Raw genomic sequence first — 23,109 nt, forward strand, 5'->3', positions numbered from 1 at the left:
TTTTATAAAATCACTATTAAATAGATTTTACAAATCAATTTGGAATATAACGAGAAGCATTATAACTTTTTTTTAAAATTATCATAAAAACATTAATAGAAAATACAAATTTATTAAAAAAACTGTTATTTTACTCAATATTATATATTAGCAAAATGTTTTTATGAAGACTAAATAAAATTAGAACTATTAAACATGCTTCATTTATAATAAATTAAAACATAATTTATTTATTTTTAATTTCATTTTTGTTAATTAAATATTTTTTAAAGAGTTTGTAAGATAAGATTTTTAATTATTTGTAAAAAAAAAGTAAATAGATTAAAAGATATAAAATGATTCAAAAATTATAAATCTAAACCCTTATATATTTGAATTAAAAAAAAAATTTTAAAATTTATATAAATATTTTTTAATATTTTAATTATTTATAAATAAGTTTTTAAAGAAAATATATAAATTTTTTTCATTCCTTTTGAAGAAGTAACCTTTGCAAAACTGGTTTGAGGAATCATTTGAAACTAGAGGCGCTATCGGAAAAAGCACTGAAAATTGGGGCAGAAAGACAATATCGAAAATTATCACCGATAAAACCCCGAGATTGCGAGGGCTTAGAACGACGCCGGTAGTCGCCGTGGTCGATCCGAGGTACTTCTCCTTCTTCATTTCCGTTTTTTTTGCCGGGAAAATGTTGGAAAAGAAAAGCAAAGAACTTCAAGTTTTGAGTCCTGACGTCTTTGTCATCTGGGCCCTGAGAAAAGAAAGCCCTCTACATCCCACATGATTCTAAAATTTTTGTTATTTTTCATTTTCTTGATATTTCACTGCAATCGAACTAGGGCTAGTAATTTTGAGTCCGAGTATCTTTGCACAATCGGATGATCCTAAGGTACAGTCCATGATAAATAATACTTCGGTTTATTTTCATTGAATTTGCCTAGTTATTTGTTGAACCCTAGCTTTTGCGTTATCAAGTGATTGGATAATGTATTTTTAGGTTCAAGAGATGTCATTGATGTTGAAAAGATTCCATTCTTAATTTCGTTTGGTAGAGTTGGACTGCGCTGGTGCAACTTGAAAACGTGCATTGTGATATCAGTTGCTCTGTACAGAGCAACTGAAACAGCACGAACAGTTGATTTAGTCTAAATTGGATGGAGGTTTTCATGATCTTGTATCCTAAATAATGACAAATATACTATTTGCTATTTTATCATGTTTTCTTTTCCTGAATTTTCTCTCGCCAACTACATACAGATATTGATTGTGGTCTCCAAATTTTCCCTGTAAAGAATTGTGCTTTTACCCACATGCGATGAAAGGTAACTAATTTGACCAAAGACTTTTGATAGAATGGTGGAAAATATTTTTTGTTCTTCCATTATCATCAGTGGGATAAGGCAATAAACAAATTTTGTTACTATACTGATGTGACTGTTTTAGTTCTAAATTTATATGCTTTTTCATGGCATTGGTTGCTTCTTCAATCTGTTTATTTGCAGCATGTTGTCTGGTGATTGATTTTGCACTGGCTTGCATTATCCTGGTTGTTACGTGTTCCCTATTAGCTTACCGTTACAGTATTTCTGTGGAGAATGTAACGTCATTGCATTCTATTTCATCTTTTTGTGTAAGTGGAATTCTGAACCCCATTAGCCAACTCATCTCTATTAGTTTACTATGTATTCAGAGGAATTGTGGATGGTGAGATTTGTTCTTCCACATGTCTGATTCAAAGTCAAGCCCTGGTGACGGTGCTAATAAAACTGTGAAGAGAAGTCTTCCTTCGTGGATGAGTGATAGAGAAAATGGAAGCAAAGCTCGTGGAAAGAGATCAGTTGATGGTGGCGGACAGGAGGAAAGTAAGGAGGGTGAGAAGCCTGAACAAGCTAAAGGCAATGGTGGCAAAAGCAACAATAGACCAGGAGCATCCAATTTGAGTACCTCGAACTTCTCCAACCTCCTGGTACTTAACCAAGTTTGGATTTATAAATGGGATGACTTTGTATATTAGGTATTAAAGAAAAGTGAGATACAATTTTACTATGTGCAGGAAGGGGTAGTCTTTGTATTATCAGGGTTTGTTAACCCTGAGCGTAGTACACTCAGGTCTCAGGCCCTGGAAATGGGAGCAGAATATCAGCCTGACTGGAACTCAAATTGTACCCTCCTGGTCTGTGCATTTCCAAATACTCCAAAGTTTCGTCAAGTTGAGGCAGATTGTGGAACAATTGTTTCAAAGGTCTCTTTCTTTGTTCAAGTTGCATTTTTTATTATTAGAACTATTGGTGTCCTTGAACATATTTGGTGTTAAATATCTTAAAATTGAAGAAGAATATGCTGTTACTGTCACTTTTGTCTCAATAAAACCTTCTTCTTTTTTTTCTCAAAAAGTAAAGAAAGAATTCTTTTGTGCAACTATTTTCAACCATAGAAGTATATTATCTGGTGACCTTATGGTTCTCATCTTCTGTTTATTTTCTTTTGGAGCCAGATAATTATGAATTATCATCTTACTAAAGCTTTGTTGTGATAAGTGTTTGTTGAGTTGAGTTCTCAGCCAATGACCTGCATACTTTCTCTTTGCCTTTTTTCATTTGTTTATTTTTAAATGAACTCTTCAAATAAGCAGTCTAGAATTGAGTTAGCAGGTAGTCCCAGTGCTACAATAGTTTGTTTTTTAATTGTAATTTTTTTAAATCAGAGACAAACATTCTATTGCCATGAAATAAGTAAATGCAAAGGAAGGATGAGAAATCCTTTCCCCAAACACAGCCACTACATAGCTCTGATCAAAAGTGAGATTTTATATTGTCTAAGTGTTGATGAAAATGCACTATTAATAGTTATTCCCGCTATAAACTCAAAACCTCATGGGTAGAAAATTCCCTACAAAAGAGATCAATTGATTGATTCCCCATTTTGCTAACATATCCGATATATGCTACACTAGGAACTTGGGGACATGACCTAAATTTTGTCCCATTACCCACTCCGTTTTTGTTCTTCTATATAATTATATGATGATATCTTATGCTATGGTTTTTCTCTTAACTTACCCCATATTTCCTTTTTATTTCTTCTCTTTTATTGCTTGTGTTAATGGCTTTGTGGTCCAATCCTCAACTGAATTTTCTTGGAATTTCAACTTTGCTCACAAACTCCAATTATTTGGAAACTTTGGATGTTATTTTTAACTTTGCTTGCAAATTCCAATTATGCAGAAACTTTGGATGATATTTTCTCCTGTAAGCTGTTTTGATTCTCTTTATTTTGAAGTACTCGTATAAATTTCTTTTATGATATATAGCTCTATGGGTACCATAAAGTTAAGCTTTATCTCACACCATTAATTTAAATAAGACATATGACCTTCTAGAAAAGCAGAGGGGACATAAGGTTATCTCCACTAGCAATTGTGTTTTTGTTGAAAAGCAGGGAAGTCAGGATATTACCTCTTCTCTATCTTCATTTGACATTGAATGTGCAGTTCCATCTTGAATCTGGTTACAATTTACTGAGCATGGTAGTTTGAAGTTTCACAGTTGTAAGGGTAGTCCTCTATTGCCTTGTGGTTTTTGAAGTGAATAAATTATAAGATTTTAGTCCAGGTATGGGAGCATTGTTCTGGTTTTTGAAGTGAATAGATTATAAGATTTTAGTCCAAGTATGCGAGCATTGTTTCAATGTTTGAAAAGTTTAGGATTAATGTCTCTCTTTAGGTTTTGGTGCCAAAAGAATTTGAAGAAATTTTTTTGTTTTGGGGTGGTTGGCAGGTAGTGAGTGGGCTGGGGAGGGGAATGTATTCACCATGCAAAAACCTTTAAGGTGACAAAGTCTTTTTTAATTAGTCAGATGGGTGAGAAACTCTGCTAAGTTGCTGGTTATCCCCAGGGGTTTAAAAGAGTCAAGTGCTGAGGCCCAATGGGATTTCTATTGAAGGAAATCTGGAAATTGTTATTTAGTGGAGCCCAGCATGCCAAAGACATGTTGTAGCTGTAATTGTTGATTGTTCCTTTTGAGTCCTTGAGATTGGGAAATTGCAGGCCAATTCTTTAGCTAAAGCAAGGCCTCATCTTAGTTGTTTAGTGGGTCTATCTTAACATCTTAGAATACACTGGAATTTTTCCTTAACTCAAAGTGAGAGCGATGGAGGAGAGCGAGTGAATCTGTGTGCAAGCGAGGGTGCAGAAAGCATCGTCCGCTCGGAGCCTCGGAATAGCCGGAGGAAGAGCAGCTTCGAGGTGGAGTTGAAGACCTTCGAGATCGGGGTAGAAAAGAAGAAGGGCAAACTGCAAGTCATTATTGTGGAAAGGAAAAGAGGGGTGTCTTCGTGGGTTAAGATGGGTCCGGATAGTCTAGGGCTTTTTGTGGAAAGCCTAGCTCTGTGCATTAAGGACACGCGAACTGGAAAATGGGTTAGAAATTGGAAGGAAAGAGGGAGGATCTACTCGCTGTTGCGTGATGAAAACAAGGGGGGATGCTTCATCCGTCTGGGTGTCAAGGATCTGGAGAAAAAAAGGTTCAACATCTTTATCCCAAAGGAAGAGGAGGGAAAGGGGGCTGGGTTTCAATGGTGGAGACGCTTCGGGCTTTGGGTGTTGCTACTGAGAGGAAGAAGAGTCAGAAGGACGAGGTGATGCCGTCGGTGCCCATTTTGGGGAAAAGTTTTGCGGAAGTGGTTAAGCTGCAAAATTGCAAAGGTAGGTCAGTGGCTAGGGTGGAAGCAAGCCACAAGGACCTTAGCCGAAATCTAAAAAGGTTGGATCACTGCCTCGTTGGCTCTTGGGATCCAAAATCAGTGAAGGGGGATGACTTGAGAAGTTGGGGGACCCAAATGGCACAAACTTGGGGGTTGAAGGGCAACTTAGGTTTGGCTAAGTTGGAAAGGGGAAAGGTGCTGCTAGAGTTTGAGATGATGGTTGAAGCCAAAAAAGCTCTAAATCTAGGAGGAATTTTGGTTGGGAGGACATTTCTACAACTGGAGAAATGGAGCCCTAGGACGGGGTGTCTGATGGAAGAAGAGAAGAAGAATGAGGCATGGGTGAGAATCGTGGGGTTACCCATCTCTTTATGGGAGCGGGCCATCCTTAGAAAGGTAGGGGAGAAGTGTAGGGGATTTTTAGCTATTGATTCTCAAACGGAGAAGCTGGAGGAGTTGCAATGGGCAAGGATTCTGGTGAAGCTAAACGGCGAGGAGATCCCTAGCGTGGTGGAAATTGGGGTCGAAGGGGTGTGTTATTCGGTAACCTTGTGGTGGGAGGTAAGGCCGGTAATGAGATTGTTGCCGGCAGAGAGGAGGGGGAAGAACAGCGGAGCAGAAGGAGAGGTTGAGGGTGACGTCTTTGTACGCGCGGGCAAGCACGTGTTGGAAGAGGTTGACGACGCAAGGATCAAGACCCACTTGCAGTCTGCTGATGGGACACAGGGGCAGACAAGTGGGTTGGGGCTCCATTTGGCTCGGTCTCGAGACCTCGTTGGGTCGTCAATGGGGGACTAGGAAGGCCTGCAGCTTATAGGGGAGCCCATTAAGCTTGGCCATATTGAGGCTCTTCGAAGCTCTGATTTGGGCTCTGGGCCCGTTGGGCTTGACCCAATCTTATCCCCTTCTCCTAAGGCTAGGTCGTCTTCTATTGGGCCTTTGTCTTTGGAGGGCTCTAGGAGGTTTAAGGCCTTGGAGGCCTTTGGGGCGCCTGGGCCGGCTAGGATGGATGACTGCCAAGGCCCATCCCAATCTTTGGTGGGCAGCTTTGGTGTGGCCCTGCCACTGGTGTGGGCTGGCCCAAGTCCTCTAAGGGGTCCTAACGCTGAAAGCTTTTCCTTCTGGGTGAAAGATGGTTGGCGGAAGCAAATTGAGGAGGAACTCCATTCTGTGGAGAGATCAAGGACTGACATTGCCCTAATTGAGGAAGCGTCAAGGTATGGGTGTGCTCCTAACCCTTGTGGTTTGTTGGCGTTTGGGTTTTCATCTTCTCCTTCTTTCTTTTTCGATCGGACCCCATTGGGGGAGTATTGCGACCTTTCTGGGGACGATAGGGAGACTTCCCAGAGGGAAATCCCATTACGCATGCTCCTCACTCCGGGACCCCTAGAAGAGGAGAATGTCAAGCGCTGGGAATTGACGGAGGTTAATAATGGCTGCAATGAGAACTATGGAAAGGAGTTGTGTTTAGTTCAATCTATGCCATGAGAAGGAAAGGGTTGGGAGGAGGATAGTTGGGAGGCAAGTGATTTAGCCAAATTCAGTAAATTTTTGGGGTTTTCGATAGAAGGTCTGGAGAAAGACATTTTGGATTTTTTGGTTAAAATTCGAAAGAGAAGGGAAAGAGTCCACAATAAAAACCTTCTAGAAAAATCTAAATTCGAAAGGGAATTGAAAAGATTAGAGTGCTCAATTAACTACGAGGGGGGGGGGGGAGGGAAACAGAAATGTGGAATGCAAGTAAGAGGGTGTCAGATCATGGTGGTTAAATGAAGCTAAGACTCTTGAGTTGAAATGTTCGTGGAGCTAACGACAATTCCAAAAGAAAGGTGATTAAGGCCATGATCAGAAGTCAAAGGGTGGATTTGTTCTGTCTCCAGGAGACCAAAATTTAGGTAATGATAGAGGGGCTGGTGAGAAGCTTGGGCATTGGTAGATTTCTCGATTGGGGTACCCTGCATGCCCATGGTTCTGCGGGAGGTTTATTGATTTGCTGGGATAAGAGGACCCTGGAAGTGCTTGAAATGGAGGTGGGAAACTTCTCAATCTCTTGTAGGCTGAGGAACATGGAAGATGGGCTAGTTTGGATGTTTACTGGTGTGTATGGGCCTTTCTCTAGAGAGGAAAGGGATTGTATGTGGGAAGAGATAGGGGTGATTAGAGGCATTTGGGATGATCCTTGGTGTTTAGGGGGTGACTTCAATGTCAACCTATCCCAGAGGGAAATGAGTAATCAGGGAAGGCTAACGAGTGCAATGAGAAGGTTTGCCCAGATTGTTGATGAGTTAAAGCTCATTGACCTTCCTTTGCAAAGGGGTGTGCTTACCTAGAGTGGGGGGAGGAATAATCAGGCTTGGGCCAGATTGGATAGGTTCCTAGTGACCCAGAATTGGCTTGATCATTTCAATGGGGTCGTGGAAAGTAGGTTGCCCAGACCTACCTTAGATCATTTTCCTATCTTGTTGATGGGGGGTGGGTTAAGGAGGGGCCCTTCCCCGTTTAGGTTTGAAAATATGTGGCTTAAAGCTGATGGTTTTACGGGCCTTCTTCGGGGTTGGTGGCAGGGGTTTGAGGTGAGAGGGAGGGTCAATTTCAGATTAGCCACTAAAATGAAGGGGCTGAAGCAAAAAATCAAAATGTGGAATAGGGAGGTGTTTGGTAGGCTGGAAGCTAATAAGAACTCAACTCTTCAACAAGTGGAGTTCTTGGATGGGGTGGAAAGTGAGAGGAGCCTTTCTGAAAGAGAAACTGAGTTGAAAAAAGAAGGCAAGGAATCTTTTAAAAAGTGGGTTTTAATGGAAGAGACCCACTGGAGACAATTGTCAAGGGAGTTGTGGCTTAAGGAAGGGGATAGGAACATTGGCTTTTTTCATCGGATGACAAATGCCCACCGAAGGAATAATTTCCTAGATAGAATTAAAATTAATGGGGTGTGGATGACTGAGGACCAGGAGGTGAGGGAGGGGATAGTGAATGCTTTTTAGCATTTGCTTTCAGAAGAGCCAGACTGGAGAGCTGATATTTAGGGGCTGCACCTTAATCGCCTCAATTCCTGTGAAGCTGAAGTCTTGGAGCTGCCTTTTACTAAAGAGGAAATTTACTCTGCCCTAATGGAAATGAATGGTGATAAAGCTCCAAGCCCAGATGGTTTCACAGTAGCTTTTTGGCAATCAAGTTGGGAGTTTGTGAAGGAGGAGATTGTGGACCTGTTTAAAGAGTTTTATGATCAGAGATCTTTTGCCAAAAGCCTTAATACCACCTTCTTGGTCCTCGTCCCTAAGAAAAGAAGGGCTGAAGATCTAGGGGATTTCTGGCCAATTATTTTGTTAGGCGGGTTGTACAAGCTTTTGGCTAAGGTGTTGGCGAATAAGCTGAAGAAAGTGTTAGACAAGGTGGTTTCTGGGGATCAAAACGCCTTTGTGACGGGCAAATAGATTTTGGATGCATCACTTATTGCCAATGAGGTGATTGATTTCTGGCACAAAAGAAACGAGAAAGGACTTATCTGCAAATTGGACATCGAAAAAGCCTATGACAGTATCAACTGGAACTTTCTCATAAAAGTTTTGTTTAAAATGGGCTTTGGGTCGCGGTGGATGGAGTGGATTTGGTGGTGCATCTCAACCGCCAAATTTTTAGTCATGATCAATGGGGTGCCTGTTGGCTTCTTCTCGAATTCCAAGGGGTTGAGGCAAGGAGATCCTCTTTCTCCGTATCTCTTTGTGTTGGGCATGGAAGTGCTAAGCAATTTGATAAGAAAGGCAGTTGATGGGGCCTTCTTGTCAGGCTGTAGACTTCGGGGGAGAGGGGAAGTGGAGATGATAGTTTCTCATCTTCTTTTTGCTGATGATACAATCATCTTTTGTGAAGCTAGGAAAGAGCAACTATCCGCTTTAAGCTGGATTCTGGCTTGGTTTGAGGCGTCTTCCGGTCTCAGAATTAATCTAGATAAGAGCGTCTTAATTCCGGTTGGTGACGTGGAAGAGATTGAGGAAATGGCAGTGGAGCTTGGGTGCAAAGTGGGGTTTCTGCCCACTGTTTACTTAGGGCTGCCCCTTGGAGCCCATCACAAAGCTATTTCTATATGGGATGAGGTGGAAGAGAAAATGAGGAGAAGATTAGCCCAGTGGAAAAGACAATATATATTGGAGGGTGGGCGTATCACCTTAATTAAGAGCACATTGGCCAGCTTGCCTATTTACAATCTGTCCCTCTTTTGAATGCCTAAGATTGTTGCAAATAGGCTCGAAAAATTACAAAGAGAGTTTCTTTGGGGAGGGGGAAGCTTGGAGAGGAAAGTCCACTTAATTAATTGGGAGGTGGTGTGCACTCAAAAGGAGAAGGGTGGCCTAGGCATTCGGAAGATCGATTCCTTGAACAAAGCTTTGTTGGATAAATGGTTATGGAGATTTGCCTTTGAAAATGACAATCTTTGGAAGATGGTGATTGGGGTGAAATATGGTCAGGAAGAATTTGGGTGGAGAACTAAAGAAGCCCGTGGGACTTATGGAATGGGGGTTTGGAAGGAGATTATGAAGGAGGCAAAGTGGTGCTGGGATAGCATAAAGTTTAAGGTGGGGAAGGGGACTAGAGTTAAATTCTGGACTAATCAGTGGTGTGGCAATGCGGTGCTGTCCCAAACTTTCCCCTAGGTTTTTGCCTTGGCGGTCCATAGGAATGCAACGGTTAATGAGATGTGGGACCCAAGCCTTGGTCAAGGAGGTTGGAATCTTAGATTTTATAGAGATTTTAATGATTGAGAGCTGGACTTGATTAGAGGATTGCTTAATATGCTTAGGGACTTCAGGATATCTTCAGAGGAGGACTCAGTACTATGGATAGGTGGGGGTCATGGCAAATTTGGGGTTAAGGATGCTTATAATGTGCTGGTTGTTCCCAATGCATGCGCCTTCCCGACTAAATGCATTTGGGTGGATAAGGTCCCAACCAAAGCTGTCTTTTTTGCTTGGGAAGCCGCGTGGGGGAAGATTCTCACCTTGGATAGGCTTCAAAAATGGGGTGGCAGCTCCCTAATTGTTGTTTTTTGTGTGGTTGTGAAGAGGAAAATGTAAATCACATTCTTTTACACTGTATAGTGGTAAGGGCCCTCTGGGAGATCGTCCTTGCCCTTGTTGGGGTTCAGTGGGTGTTCCCAGAATTAGTTAAAAAGGCGTTATTCAGTTGGAGGGGCTCTTTTGTGGGGAAAAAAAGGAAAAAGATTTGGAATTCCATCCCGTCGTGTATTTTTTGGACGGTATGGAAGGAAAGGAATAGATTAGCTTTTAAGGGAGGATTTTTAGCTATACAGAAACTCAAAAATTCTTTTGTATGTAATTTGTGGAGTTGGGATAGGGTGTATATTAGAGAGGAGTCCTCTTCGCTCTTAGGCTTTTTGGAGTGGCTAGCGGCCACTTAAGGGTGGGTGAGGTTGCTTGTTTTTTTGTGTTCTTGTTTTAGGCTGATTTGTATACTCCCTGTATGCTTTGTGGCATTTGCCCTTTAATATATTTGTGTTTATCTATAAAAAAAAAAGAAATCTTAGAATACACTGTGTGGCTTTCCAAACTTTCTGTTATTTTCTGTTTTTTCATATCTTTCAGTAAATTCTTCATTCACTGTGAACAAGTAAAAATATTCATCACATTTTGTGCTCTTCCCTGTTCTCTTTGTTTAGGATCTCTTAGGTAATTCTTGGTAAGGTCAAGGAGGTGTTGTTAGGGTGTCATGCGGGGTTCATGTGAAAGAGGTGCAAGAAGTTGTGGAGACCAGCCCCTTATTGTTTCTTTTGGTGTTTGAGAGAAGCACAAAACCAAAGTATTTTTTTAAGGTTAGAGGGCTCTCCTTCGTTAATGTAAGATTCCTTATTAAATCCTTGTTTGCTTGGTCTCACTAGTTGGTATGGGTTAACAATGTTGCTTATTTAGATTTCTTTGGTAGTTTGGCTAGAGCTCAGTGGGAAATTTGTTTCTTAAATGCTTATTTTTTTGGAGTCATAAATTCTTAGGAGGTCAATAACGTTGCCTATTTAGATTTCACTGATAATTTGGGTAGAGACCTTTGGTGCTCTCTGTATATTCCTGCTGTACCTTGATTTGATATGTATCTTCCCTATCAAAAAATAAGTATTTCCAATTAACAAAAGCCTACTTCTTGTTCAATTTTTGGTTAGATGTTCGCGGTGTTGTGAACTAATTAGCTTTACTACCATTTGCTGTATTGACTAATATTGTAGGAGGAATTCCCATTACAGTGAGATGAAATCATGCTTGATTTTTTATCTGCTGCTTCTATGAATGTTAATTGATGATGAGTGATGATCTAATGACTTTTAGTCTGTTTTTCCAGGAGTGGCTATCGGAATGTTACAACCAGAAGAAGCTCGCTGATATTGAAATTTATCTTATGCATGCTGGGAAACCATGGCGGAAAAGCAATGTTCCCCATGAAGACAAAAATGGTAATATTGATCTGTACAAATAGTTTATTCCTTTTTGTTTATACCACTTTGACTGAGATTTGTTGTTGGTTGTGATGAATGTATCTAATGTTTTATGCATGCATCCTAGTTTGGCTATAAAGACTGGTTGATTCATGCCTAATTGGTGTCTCAGCTGATTCGTGTCCAGCTGGTGCTCCTTGATTGAGGGATTAATCAACAAAATTTATAACCTATTACACCATATACTAGGGTAGCAAAAACAAAGCTACTATAGCATAGTGGCTCTAGGATCGTTCACTGGGATGGGTTTTCACTTCACAAATGATACTAATTCAAAGCTGAATTGGTGCCTTTTCATTTCAAGGTTAGCTTTAAAAGAAAACATAAAGACGTTTGAATGAAAAAGGCTTGGTTTTAAGCTAACCAAAAGTAGTAGTAACTGATTTTACTTAGAAAAGCAAAGGTGTTTCTTGGAGTTTCAGATCACTAGGCTCAGATTCCTCATACAAAAAGGAGAGTTCCGGTCACTTGTTTATTTTCCTCGCATTAGAGAATTAACATATAGTTCCTTCTCTAACCGGTGTTGTACAGATGCTTCCCATTAATGGGTTCAAACACTAAATCCCTCTCACTGATGCAACTTGCAATGGCTCGTGCCTCTCACCTAGCACTTGTCATTCAAGGTGATCTTTAACCTTGGATTACCCGTCAAAAGCTCGCAAGAGGTAACTAATGGATGTCTCCTAAGAGTCCAAAAGCTTACCAAGTGTTGGCAATTCTAGAAAATCCTACCTTCAAGTCACCTACCAGAGGCTCGCAAGGGGTAAACTAGTGCATCTCCATGGTTAGAGATCACTTGCCTTACCAAGTGTTGGCCCAGGTGACTCCAAGGTGTTTTAAGCTAACTAAAAAGATAAAAACCATCAACGGGTCACACTTTCTCTTCATTAAAAACTAAAACAACAAAACTTCCAATTTATGCATGTGGAAACTTACCCGGTTACCTTAGCTCCAAGAGACAAAGAGTCTAGCCTCTCATCCTCTGAGAAAACATCTCAGAGAATGTTTGGCTAGCAATAAAATGAAAATGAAAGAGAAGACAAGAATATATAGGAAAAACAGAGCAAGTGCTCTGTATTTTACTTCCTTCCCAAAACTGTACAAAGGATGCTCTGTAACCAAAACTCTAACACCCCCAGAACAGGCTCATCGGGCTCCCTTAATACCACAATTACACTTACAGCTATTACATAGATATTTTTGCCAAATTCCTAACTTAAAAACTAAGGAATTCTATCACTGGTGGTTTACAAGGAGAATTTGGGCATTTAGACAACAAAAATCTAATCAAAAATATCTCCAAGTGTCGGTTACAAATATCGGGAAGCACTCAGGACCACTTCGCAGGTGAAAGGTGAGGTCTGCGAAATTTCGCAGGTGCACAAGAAGGGCTGCGAAATTTCTTCATAGCAACCAGCTGCTTCAACACCTTCACGAAATTGACTTCCATCTTGTGGAGTTTGGCTTCCATCGCGGCGTGAAGCTTCAGGGGAAATCCATAGCACTGTGCAAAAGTGTTGCGAAATATCTCGCAACAAAAGTGCTGATTCCGCAGCACTTTTCTGAAGCCTTCCTTCAGCTTGGAGCAGTTGTCTTCCAAAGGCTGTAACTTCCTCATTTCAGCTCCAAATTGCACACGGTTTGAAGCATTGGATTGTTGACTTCCTAAGCTTTCAAATGACATATAGCATGCATAAATTGGACATCAGGAAGTACTCCAAAAGTAGCTGCAATGACTGTCATCAAGAATGCTCCATGGCTGATTTCTCTTTGCTTTCCCTTTGCATTCCAGACTCGTTTATGGCAAAAGTGCTTCAAGGCTTTGATTCTTCATTCCTCTAAGCTTCCCATTGCTTTCCAAGGATTCCATAAAACTCTCCTCAATCATATAATGCTTTGGTGATCAAAATACTAACAAAAACACCAAAACTTACACATTTTTATTAGAATTGATTGAAAGGGGCCTTAACATGCTAATTGGGTTAAAAGGCACTAACTACTACTCAAAAGTGTTTAAAAGGATTAATTATAAGCTATCAAATAGCACTTTTTGAGTAGTAATCACTGGTTTCATGAATAAAAAAGGTGTATTAGCTGGTGTATGAAACTTGAGCTAAGGCATAACCACAAGTTTTTTTGTAACTGCATAATGATCAGATGGGACTATTTAGATTTCAAATTCTTTAATTATGTCAATGCCTTTGGATTTTTAAAGCTGTGGCAGTTATTGCCAATATTTCAAATGGCATGTAAAATCCATTTACCCTAGGTGGTTTGAACACAATGTCCAAAATTGCTATTTGTTTGAAGCTTATATAGATTTCACTAATATACAAAGAATGATCTCTTTTGTTGTTTCTTTTCTCGTAGTGACTATACAAGGTGCTGTTATCTCATATGAAACTTAAAAGTATATGCTTATTTGTATATCGTGTACAGTAAACCCCCCATAAAATAATACTCTTGGGACCAAGAGAAATTATTATCTTAGCAAGGTTATTGATTTATCAATAAATGAATAATTTATTAGTTTATCAATGAATGAATATTTATTAATTTATAAAGAGTATTATGTTTTTACTGTACAATATTTTCACATGTATGACTTGTAAATCTAAAAACAATGGATGTGGTAGAAAGTTAATACATAAAAGCCTAAGAGACTAAAAAAATAAAAGATAATTATTAATCGTAAATGATAAAAAGACTTCTAAAAAGAAGAGGTCTGGTGTTAAAACTTAATATCCTAGAAGATAAAAGAAGTTTCAAATATGTGATTATTCCATAGTGAATTAAGAAAATGAAGTTACTTGTTGAATATAATGTATTTATAGTGTATAACCTTTCCTTGTTAATATAGGACACATATATGGTAGGACACATGTATGGTAGTTAGGACTCTTAGCCTTGTAGGACTCTTAGCCTTGTATATATATATATATTTCTCAATTGTAAGTAGATCATTACATTAATGAGAATCAAGGTCTTTCTTCTTTCTCTCTCTCTCAACATGGTATCAGAGCCAAGGAAGAAAACCTAATTCTTTCTTGTTTCCCGTGTCATCAACTCCGGGAAACCTTCCAGTGACCGTGTTTCATTCCGGTCACCTTCCCCATCTCCCAATACTTTCCGAACATTCGGATCGTCGACAGAAACCACTCACCGCCGGCGAACTTTTCCGGCGAACTTTTCTGGCGAACTTTCGGCGACGCATTTTTTCCGACACCGACCATACCAGAAGGAGCGCCTGGAGGAGATCTCCAACTTTTGTGAAGGCACCAGCACCAAAAGAGCCTCCACGCGCCGCCCACGCGCAATTTTCCGGCCGGCGGCTGCATCTCACGCGCCGGCGCGTGAGGGTGCGTGAGGCCTTTTCCGGCGACGCGCCTCCTCCTCCAGCTTCGCCTGACGCCGACCAGCCTCCCTACCTCCTTGGTTCTCCCGTCCGAGCCCTGCACATACCTCTTTTGGGGATTTTTGTCTCCGTCAGCCCTCCGAACAGTCTTTTCGGCGAAGCTCCGACTACTTTTTCTCCACTCCAATCCCTGCACGTGCCTTGGGAAGTGTTCTTCTACCTTTCTGGTGGTACCACGCCGCGATCTGAGGCCGTCTCCCTTTTTCGGTGGTGCCACGCCGCAATCTGAAGCCGTATTAGGGCTCTCTTCGATCCAAACATACTTCATTCTCTAGATAAGTAGATATGGCTACTAAAATTCCATTTTTTCCGCTGTTATATCTGGCTCTCCTATGATTACTTCGGAGAAATTGGTTGGCAGTGACAATTATCTTTCCTGGTCTGCCTCTGTTGAACTTTGGTTTATGGGTCAAGGATATGAGGATCACTTGATTACACAGGAGGCAGATATCCCTGAGGTTGACCGCGTACAGTGGAGGAAGATAGATGCACAGTTATGTAGTGTATTATGGCAATCGGTTGATCCCAAGATTCTTCTTCATCTTCGGGCCTACAAAACTTGTTTTAAATTTTGGACTCAGGCCAAAGGATTATATACGAATGATATCCAGCGTCTGTATAAGGTGGCTTCTGCTATTGTCCATCTCAGCCAACAGGACTTGGATCTATCTACTTATATTGGCCAGATTGCCTCTCTTAAGGAGGAGTTCTTGACTGTGATGCCTCTTACTCCTGATGTTGGGGCTCAACAAACACAGCTTGACCAGTTCTTCATGGTTCTTACTCTTATTGGCCTCCGTCCGGATCTTGAGCCTGTCCGCGATCAGATTCTTGGTAGTTCATCAGTTCCGTCTTTGGATGATGTGTTTGCTCGCCTCCTCCGTATCTCCTCCACTCAGACTTTGCCATCTGATAGTATTTCAGATTCTTCTGTGTTAGTTTCTCAAACTAGCTCTCGAGGAGGCCGCAGTGGTACCCGAGGTAGAGGTCAACGTCCTCATTGCACCTATTGCAATAAACTTGGCCACACTCGCGATCGTTGCTATCAGTTACATGGACGACCTCCTCGCACTGCCATGTGGCCCAGTCCTCTGATTCTCCGCTGCCTCAGCCTCCGAGCTCTTCCGCATCTCAGGCTTCTGTTGCCTCTGTTGCCCAGCCTGGTAATGCCTCTGCCTGCCTTACCCACACATCTTCTCTTGGACCCTGGATTCTAGATTCTGGAGCTTCTGATCACTTATCTGGTAATAAGGATCTTTTCTCCTCTATTACTACTACCTCTTCTTTACCTACTGTTACCTTAGCTAATGGTTCTCAAACTGTGGCTAAAGGTATTGGTTTGGCCCTTCCTCTACCTTCTCTACCTCTCACTTCTGTCCTTTATACTCCTGAATGTCCTTTTAATCTATTTCCATCAGCAAAATCACTCGTACTCTTAATTGCTCTATTACCTTTTCGGATAAATTTGTGACCTTGCAGGACCGGAGTACGGGGAAGACGATTGGCATAGGACGTGAGTCTCAAGGCCTCTATCACCTCACCTCAGATTCATCTCCTGCAGTTTGCATTTCCACTGATGCTCCTCTCCTCATTCACAATCGTCTGGGCCACCCTAGTCTCTCCAAGTTCCAGAAGATGGTCCCTCGTTTTTCCACTTTATCGTCACTTCCGTGTAAGTCATGTCAGCTTGGGAAACATACTCGTGTCTCGTTCCCAAAGCGTTTGAATAATCGGGCAAAGTCTCCTTTTGAGCTTGTCCACACTGATGTTTGGGGTCCTTGTCGAATTGCGTCTACTTTAGGATTTCAGTATTTTGTCACTTTCATTGATGACTATTCTCGATGTACTTGGTTATTTTTAATGAAAAATCGAGCTGAGTTATTCTCTATTTTCCATAAATTTTATGCTGAAATCCAAACCCAGTTCAATATTTCTATTCGTGTGTTACGCAGTGATAATGCCCGAGAATATTTTTCAGCACCATTTACTTCGTTTATGTCCCATCATGGGATTCTTCATCAGTCTTCTTGTGCTCATACTCCTCAAACAAAATGGGGTAGCTGAACGCAAGAATCGACATTTTGTTGAGACAGCTCGTACTCTCCTCCTCCACAGTAATGTTCCTTTTCGTTTTTGGGGGGACGCTGTTCTTACCGCTTGTTATTTGATTAATCGTATGCCCTCCTCTGTCTTACATGATCAGATTCCTCACTCTCTTCTCTTCCCTAACCAACCACTTTATTTCCTTCCTCCTTGTGTCTTTGGTTGTACTTGCTTTGTTCATATTCTCACTCCTGGACAGGACAAGCTTTCCGCCAAAGCCATGAAGTGTCTCTTCTTGGGATACTCCAGACTTCAGAAGGGTTATCGTTGTTATTCCCTTGAGACTCATCGATACTTTATCTCCGCTGATGTCACCTTCTTTGAGGACTCACCATTCTTTTCCACCACTTCTGAGTCTCTTCCTGTTTCTGAAGTCTTGCCTATTCCCATTGTCTCCCCACCTGATGCTATGCCTCCTCGACCACTTCAGATTTATCATCGTCGCCCTCGTGCTGTTGCTCCTCTCCCTTTTGCTGAGGCACCTGCTGACTCACTTCCTATCCCTTCGGCTTCACCTACCTCGGCTCTGCCTTCTCCTAATGACTTACCCATTGCTGTTCGGAAAGGTACTCGCTCTACTCGTAATCCTCATCCTATTTACAATTTTTTGAGTTATCATCGATTATCTTCACCCTATTCTGCTTTTGTTTCTGCTATATCCTCTGTTTCTCTTCCAAAGAGCACCCATGAAGCTCTTTCCCATCCAGGCTGGCGACAGGCAATGGTGGATGAAATGGCTGCTCTGCACTCTAATGGCACTTGGGATCTTGTTGTTTTACACTCGGGTAAATCTACCGTTGGCTGTCGTTGGGTCTACGCAGTTAAGGTTGGTCCTGATGGTCAGGTTGATCGCCTTAAGGCCCGCTTAGTTGCTAAAGGCTATACTCAGGTTTATGGTTCTGATTATGGTGACACATTCTCTCCTGTTGCCAAGATTGCTTCTGTCCGTCTGCTTCTCTCCATGGCTGCCATGTGTTCTTGGCCTCTTTATCAATTGGATATTAAAAATGCCTTCCTTCATGGTGATCTTGCCGAGGAGGTTTATATGGAGCAACCTCCTAGTTTTGTTGCTCAGGGGGAGTCTGGTTTAGTATGCAGGTTACGCCGTTCTCTATATGGCTTGAAACAATCTCCTCGAGCATGGTTTGGCCGTTTTAGTTCTGTTGTTCAAGAGTTTGGCATGCTTCGCAGTACAGTAGACCATTCAGTTTTCTATCATCATAACTCTTTGGGGCAGTGTATTTATCTGGTTGTTTATGTGGACGACATCGTCATTACAGGCAGTGATCAGGATGGTATTCAGAAACTAAAGCAACACCTTTTTACCCACTTTCAAACCAAAGACTTGGGGAAACTCAAGTATTTCTTGGGAATTGAGATAGCTCAATCCAGCTCTGCTGTGGTCCTTTCCCAAAGGAAGTATGCTTTAGACATCCTGGAAGAAACCGGTATGTTAGACTGTAAACCGGTAGACACACCTATGGATCCGAATGTCAAACTTGTACCAGGACAGGGGGAGCCTTTAGGAGACCCCGGGAGATATCGACGGCTTGTAGGTAAATTGAACTATCTCACCATTACTCGTCCAGACATTTCTTTTCCTGTGAGTGTTGTTAGTCAATTCCTACAGTCACCATGTGATAGCCATTGGGATGCTGTAATCCGCATTCTTCGATATATCAAAAGTACACCAGGCCAAGGTGTGTTGTATGAGAACAAAGGTCATACTCAGGTTGTTGGTTACACAGATGCAGATTGGGCTGACTCACCCACAGATAGACGTTCCACTTCAGGATACTGTGTTTTTATTGGAGGTAATCTAATATCTTGGAAGAGTAAGAAACAAGATGTAGTGGCCAGATCTAGCGCTGAAGCCGAGTATCGAGCTATGGCTTTGGCAACATGTGAACTCATATGGTTGAGACATCTTCTTCGAGAGTTGAGATTTGGAAAGGATGAACAGATGAAACTCATATGTGATAACCAGGCCGCATTACATATTGCATCCAATCCAGTCTTTCATGAAAGGACCAAACATATTGAAGTTGACTGTCATTTCATTAGAGAGAAGATCGCATCAAGATGTGTTGCTACAAGTTTTATTAATTCAAATGATCAACTAGCTGACATCTTCACTAAATCTCTCAGAGGTCCTAGGATTAAATATATTTGTAACAAGTTTGGTGCATATGACGTATATGATCCAGCTTGAGGGGGAGTGTTGAATATAATGTATTTATAGTGTATAACCTTTCCTTGTTAATATAGGACACATATATGGTAGGACACATGTATGGTAGTTAGGACTCTTAGCCTTGTAGGACTCTTAGCCTTGTATATATATATATATTTCTCAATTGTAAGTAGATCATTACATTAATGAGAATCAAGGTCTTTCTTCTTTCTCTCTCTCTCAACATTACTCAATATAGATATATATATATATATATATATATATATATATATATATATATATATATATATATATATATATATATATATATATATTTTGTGTGTGTGTGTGTGTGTGTGTTTCATCAATTTTTAATTTATATTTTCTTGGGCCCTTAAGGATTTCTAAAATTATTATTATTTTATACATTTAGCGAGGTTATTAATTTAGTACATTAGTCCAAGTTGGGACTGGAAGATTTTATTATTTAAACTCGGGTTATTAAAATGTTGAACATTCATTTATTGAGGTTTTACTGTATTTAGAGAGGCCTTGTTTTTTGAATGGCCTGTGTTCTGATCTGAATGAATGGTTGCAGATGAGGAAGCTGCCCCACCTAGTAATTCTAAAATGCAAGTTGAAAGAGGATTGCGTTCAAAGTCGACTGCCTCCAAGGTTATTATAGCTCTTTCCTTCCATTATAGTGACATTCTAATCTCTGCATGAGTCCCAGGGATTTAGAATAAAGTTGCGTTTTATTTCTTCAGTACATATTTATATATTTACTTTTTTTTTTATTGTTTTTTGTGCTATGTGTTGATCAGAGTGGATCTAATCCAGCTAAAGATCTCTTTTCTCCTTCAGAAGTGAAGAAATGGGCTATTGATGATTTGCATAAAACCATCTCTTGGCTGGATATTCAAGAAGAAAAGGTTAGTGGTACTTTATTGCCTTGTTGTTTCCTGAGATTTTAATCCAGTTTGCGAGTAGCTTTTTTGATTGGACATATAGTTAATTACTAACATCCATCTATATTTTACCTCCATCAATGAATTTATAATCCTATTTTAATCTGCAACTTGCTATTGTAGTTTTACTTCCAGATTTCATAGAGCTCTTCTTAACAACTTCCTTCTTGCCTCTGATATGGACCTCCGTGTTTCTCTTTCAAATGTTTGATTTTAACACTAATATTTCTTTCTCTATGCTGTGGAGTGGGTTCTTCTGTGAAGAAACTAGTACCTTCTAGACTTCAAATATAAGAAAGTCTCATAAGAAATATTTTCTAATTTGAAAATGCCTGTTTTCTGACTACATGGCTAGATGGTTAGAGGTGCATAACCTTTATATTTTTCCTACTTTATTGTGTGTAAGATTGGCATTATCTTCCATATGACTGTAATCCTGGTTAATCTTACATATAACAGCCAGAGCCAAGTGAAATAAAGAAAATAGCGGCTGGAGGGATATTAACTTGTTTACAAGATGCCATAGACTCTCTTGAGCAAAAGCAGGTATGTTTTACCAAAGTATATTTTTCCTTGTTAGAATGCATATGGAACTCTGTTTGATTCAGCTTAAATCCCATATTGGAAGCTTTCGTTTTGTTCACATGCATATGGGGCTGTGGGATCCACGAGAATGGTGAAATATATCTAACAAACATAATTTCATCTTTCAATGTTTACCATTAGACTTTGACCACTCTTGTTGACAGCCAAAATATTTTATTAAGATCCATCACAGTTTTTTAAACATGATGTATGGAATATTTTTCCAGGAAGTGTGAACAAGGATGCGTACAATCATCAATGAGATTAAAGTACAGCTTATATTTTACCTTAATTTAGGATGTTAATACTTTCCTCTTTTTCTTCTGGGAATTGGACCTGAAAATTCTCATGTTCCCATCCCAACCCCTTTTCAGTTGAGCCTGTCCCCAGAGGGATTCCCATACATGCATAGAATCTTAAAGTGAGATGAAATCAAATGGTAGTCAATAGCTTTGTTGCATAAATTTTTCAGTAACTAATGTCTAGTGTCACTTGGTATGGCCGTAATTCTCATTTCTCTCAAATTTTAAAAAAATGCTTATGAATTGAGATTAATACGTATTAGACATCAATTGATACCTAGGAAACTGGTCTGACTGATTATACGAGCCAAATGGTGTGCTCCTGATTGGCACAGTGTCAGAACCGGTATTTAAATGCTAATCTCATTTCTAATCAACTTGTATACATGTTTGCTTTAGAACTACTCGTCAATGCATTTGTTCTCAAAAGGATTGCCTCTTTTATTTCAATATTAGAGATTGACAAAAAGTTTAAACCATCTTCATGGCAAAAAAATCCATGTGTGGATTGCTGGTGCAAATTTTTAAGCCATATCTTCTATAGTCAAAATGTTCTAGGTAAAGCATGAGGAGTACAGAAGTTGCTGTTCCATTCATTATTAACTGTATCGAACAAATCGGTTTGCAGGATATCTTGGAAATGACCAAAGAGTGGAACTTTATCCCACGGGTGGTTGAGGAGCTGGTGAAGCTTGAAAGCACCAGAAACAGCCATTCCTCTCTCTCAAAGGCAGATCTCTACAAACACGCAGTCACCTGTAAAGAAATCTACGAGGCGGAATTCAGCAGTTTAGATGATGACGCATTGGCAAATAAGAAACAACCAAAGACCGGTAGTGGAGAGAAGGGGAAGAAGAAGATGACCAAAGTCACGTCCAGCAATGCAGCTGGCTACGACAGCGATGAAACTGTTGAGATGACAGAAGAAGAAATCGACCTTGCTTACAATACTGTAGCATCTGCAATTTGTAAATAGAGAGTAAACTAAAAGCTGGGTGAAACTGCAGATGGAACTTCTTTTGTGAAAGTGAATGGTTTCTTATGCTCGCTTCAATGAAAAGTAAGGTCAAAGCAAAACTCTTTCTGCAGCTCTCTTTTCTTTTCATCCAACGAGTGGAATTTTTATCTTCGTATTATTTTTATCATTTCTCAATTTTCCTTGAATTTTCATTTTGTCCGAATTTCTCTTTTCAATTATTCAAGCAGGCTATAGGATTAAGAAGTAAGCAAAGGAGAGCACAGGTCAAACGGGAGGGAAGGGAGTTTACGACCCTATTTGGAAGTGTTTTTGAAAACAATTCTCAAAAACAGTTTTTGAAAACTATTTTATGATATTTCATAGGATAGCTTAAATGATTGTGAAAAATGAGTTAAAAGTGATTTCAATTTATCCTAACTATAAGGTATTTTGATTCCTAGTACAAGTTATTTATAAATATAATTTTCAAAAATTTTAAAACTGAAAGCTATTTTGGATAATTTATTTTTAAAAATAAATTTTTATTTTGATTTTATAAAAAAACACAAATTATAAATTCAATTTTTATAATATAAATTAAATTTAATTATGTCTTATTAAAAATAAAAACAAATTTTAAATTACAAATAAATTAAAAATAAATAATTTTTATTCAAACATTAATATTAGTAATATAATAAAATCATATATTTTTTTTAAATATTATAAAAATGTAGATATTAAAATTACTTTATTTATTTTGTTAAAAATAGATAATAATAATTCAATATTAACAATTTTTAAAGCCTTATATGATTTTATAGATCTTATAAAATTATGGATATTGACATCTTATAACAGCATAACTAATTTATTTTGTTAATAATAAATAATAATTATTTAAAAGTAATAATTGTTAATACTTTTCTATTTTAAATGTATGTAAAATTTAAGTCAAAAATTTTCCATTATATGCATATATTTATTATTCAATTATTGTCGTCATAATAATTTTATTTAATTTATGATTAATTAATCAATTTTTAAATATTCATTTAAATAATTTAAAGCATTAATTATGTCTGTAATTTGTTATATTCATTATATATATTTTCATAGTTTTAAGTTATTAATAATAAGTGAAATACAAAGTATCATTTTATTTTGAAATTTGTTTTTTCTAGTAAAAAAATTAGATTTTTTTTTAAAATTATTTAAAGATCAACAACTAAATAATGATGTAAAATTTTAAAAACAATTTTTTTTTTTAAACCATAGGCCCAAATGAGTTTTTATTATTTAGTAAAAAACCTTCAAATATTTTTTTAACGAACATAAATAATTATTTCAAACTCTGTATAGTGTGAGATTTCTCTTAAAAAAAACAAAAAATAAAAATAAAAA

At 39.1% G+C, this 23,109-nt stretch overlaps 1 protein-coding gene across 4 annotated transcripts; it reads left to right on the forward strand.

Moving 5' to 3' along the window:
- Positions 1 to 510: 510 nt before the first annotated feature.
- On the forward strand, positions 511 to 21,839 carry LOC117922762 (DNA-repair protein XRCC1). 4 transcript variants are annotated; one of them, XM_034840973.1, is made up of 9 exons: positions 511 to 648; positions 1,258 to 1,322; positions 1,691 to 1,966; positions 2,054 to 2,242; positions 11,048 to 11,159; positions 19,491 to 19,567; positions 19,717 to 19,824; positions 20,320 to 20,406; positions 21,376 to 21,839. In XM_034840973.1, exons 3-9 carry the CDS (start codon positions 1,724 to 1,726, stop codon positions 21,721 to 21,723), a joined length of 1,164 nt encoding a protein of 387 aa, XP_034696864.1. In that variant the 5' UTR covers positions 511 to 648; positions 1,258 to 1,322; positions 1,691 to 1,723; the 3' UTR covers positions 21,724 to 21,839. The 4 variants fall into 4 exon arrangements, with proteins under 4 accessions (XP_034696864.1, XP_034696863.1, XP_034696862.1 ...); XM_034840972.1 differs by lacking the exon at positions 1,258 to 1,322 and having other exon boundaries at positions 1,675 to 1,966; XM_034840971.1 differs by lacking the exon at positions 1,258 to 1,322.
- Positions 21,840 to 23,109: the final 1,270 nt, after the last annotated feature.

The sequence above is a fragment of the Vitis riparia genome, chromosome 9, assembly GCF_004353265.1.
Source record: "Vitis riparia cultivar Riparia Gloire de Montpellier isolate 1030 chromosome 9, EGFV_Vit.rip_1.0, whole genome shotgun sequence".
Lineage (NCBI taxonomy): Eukaryota > Viridiplantae > Streptophyta > Magnoliopsida > Vitales > Vitaceae > Vitis > Vitis riparia.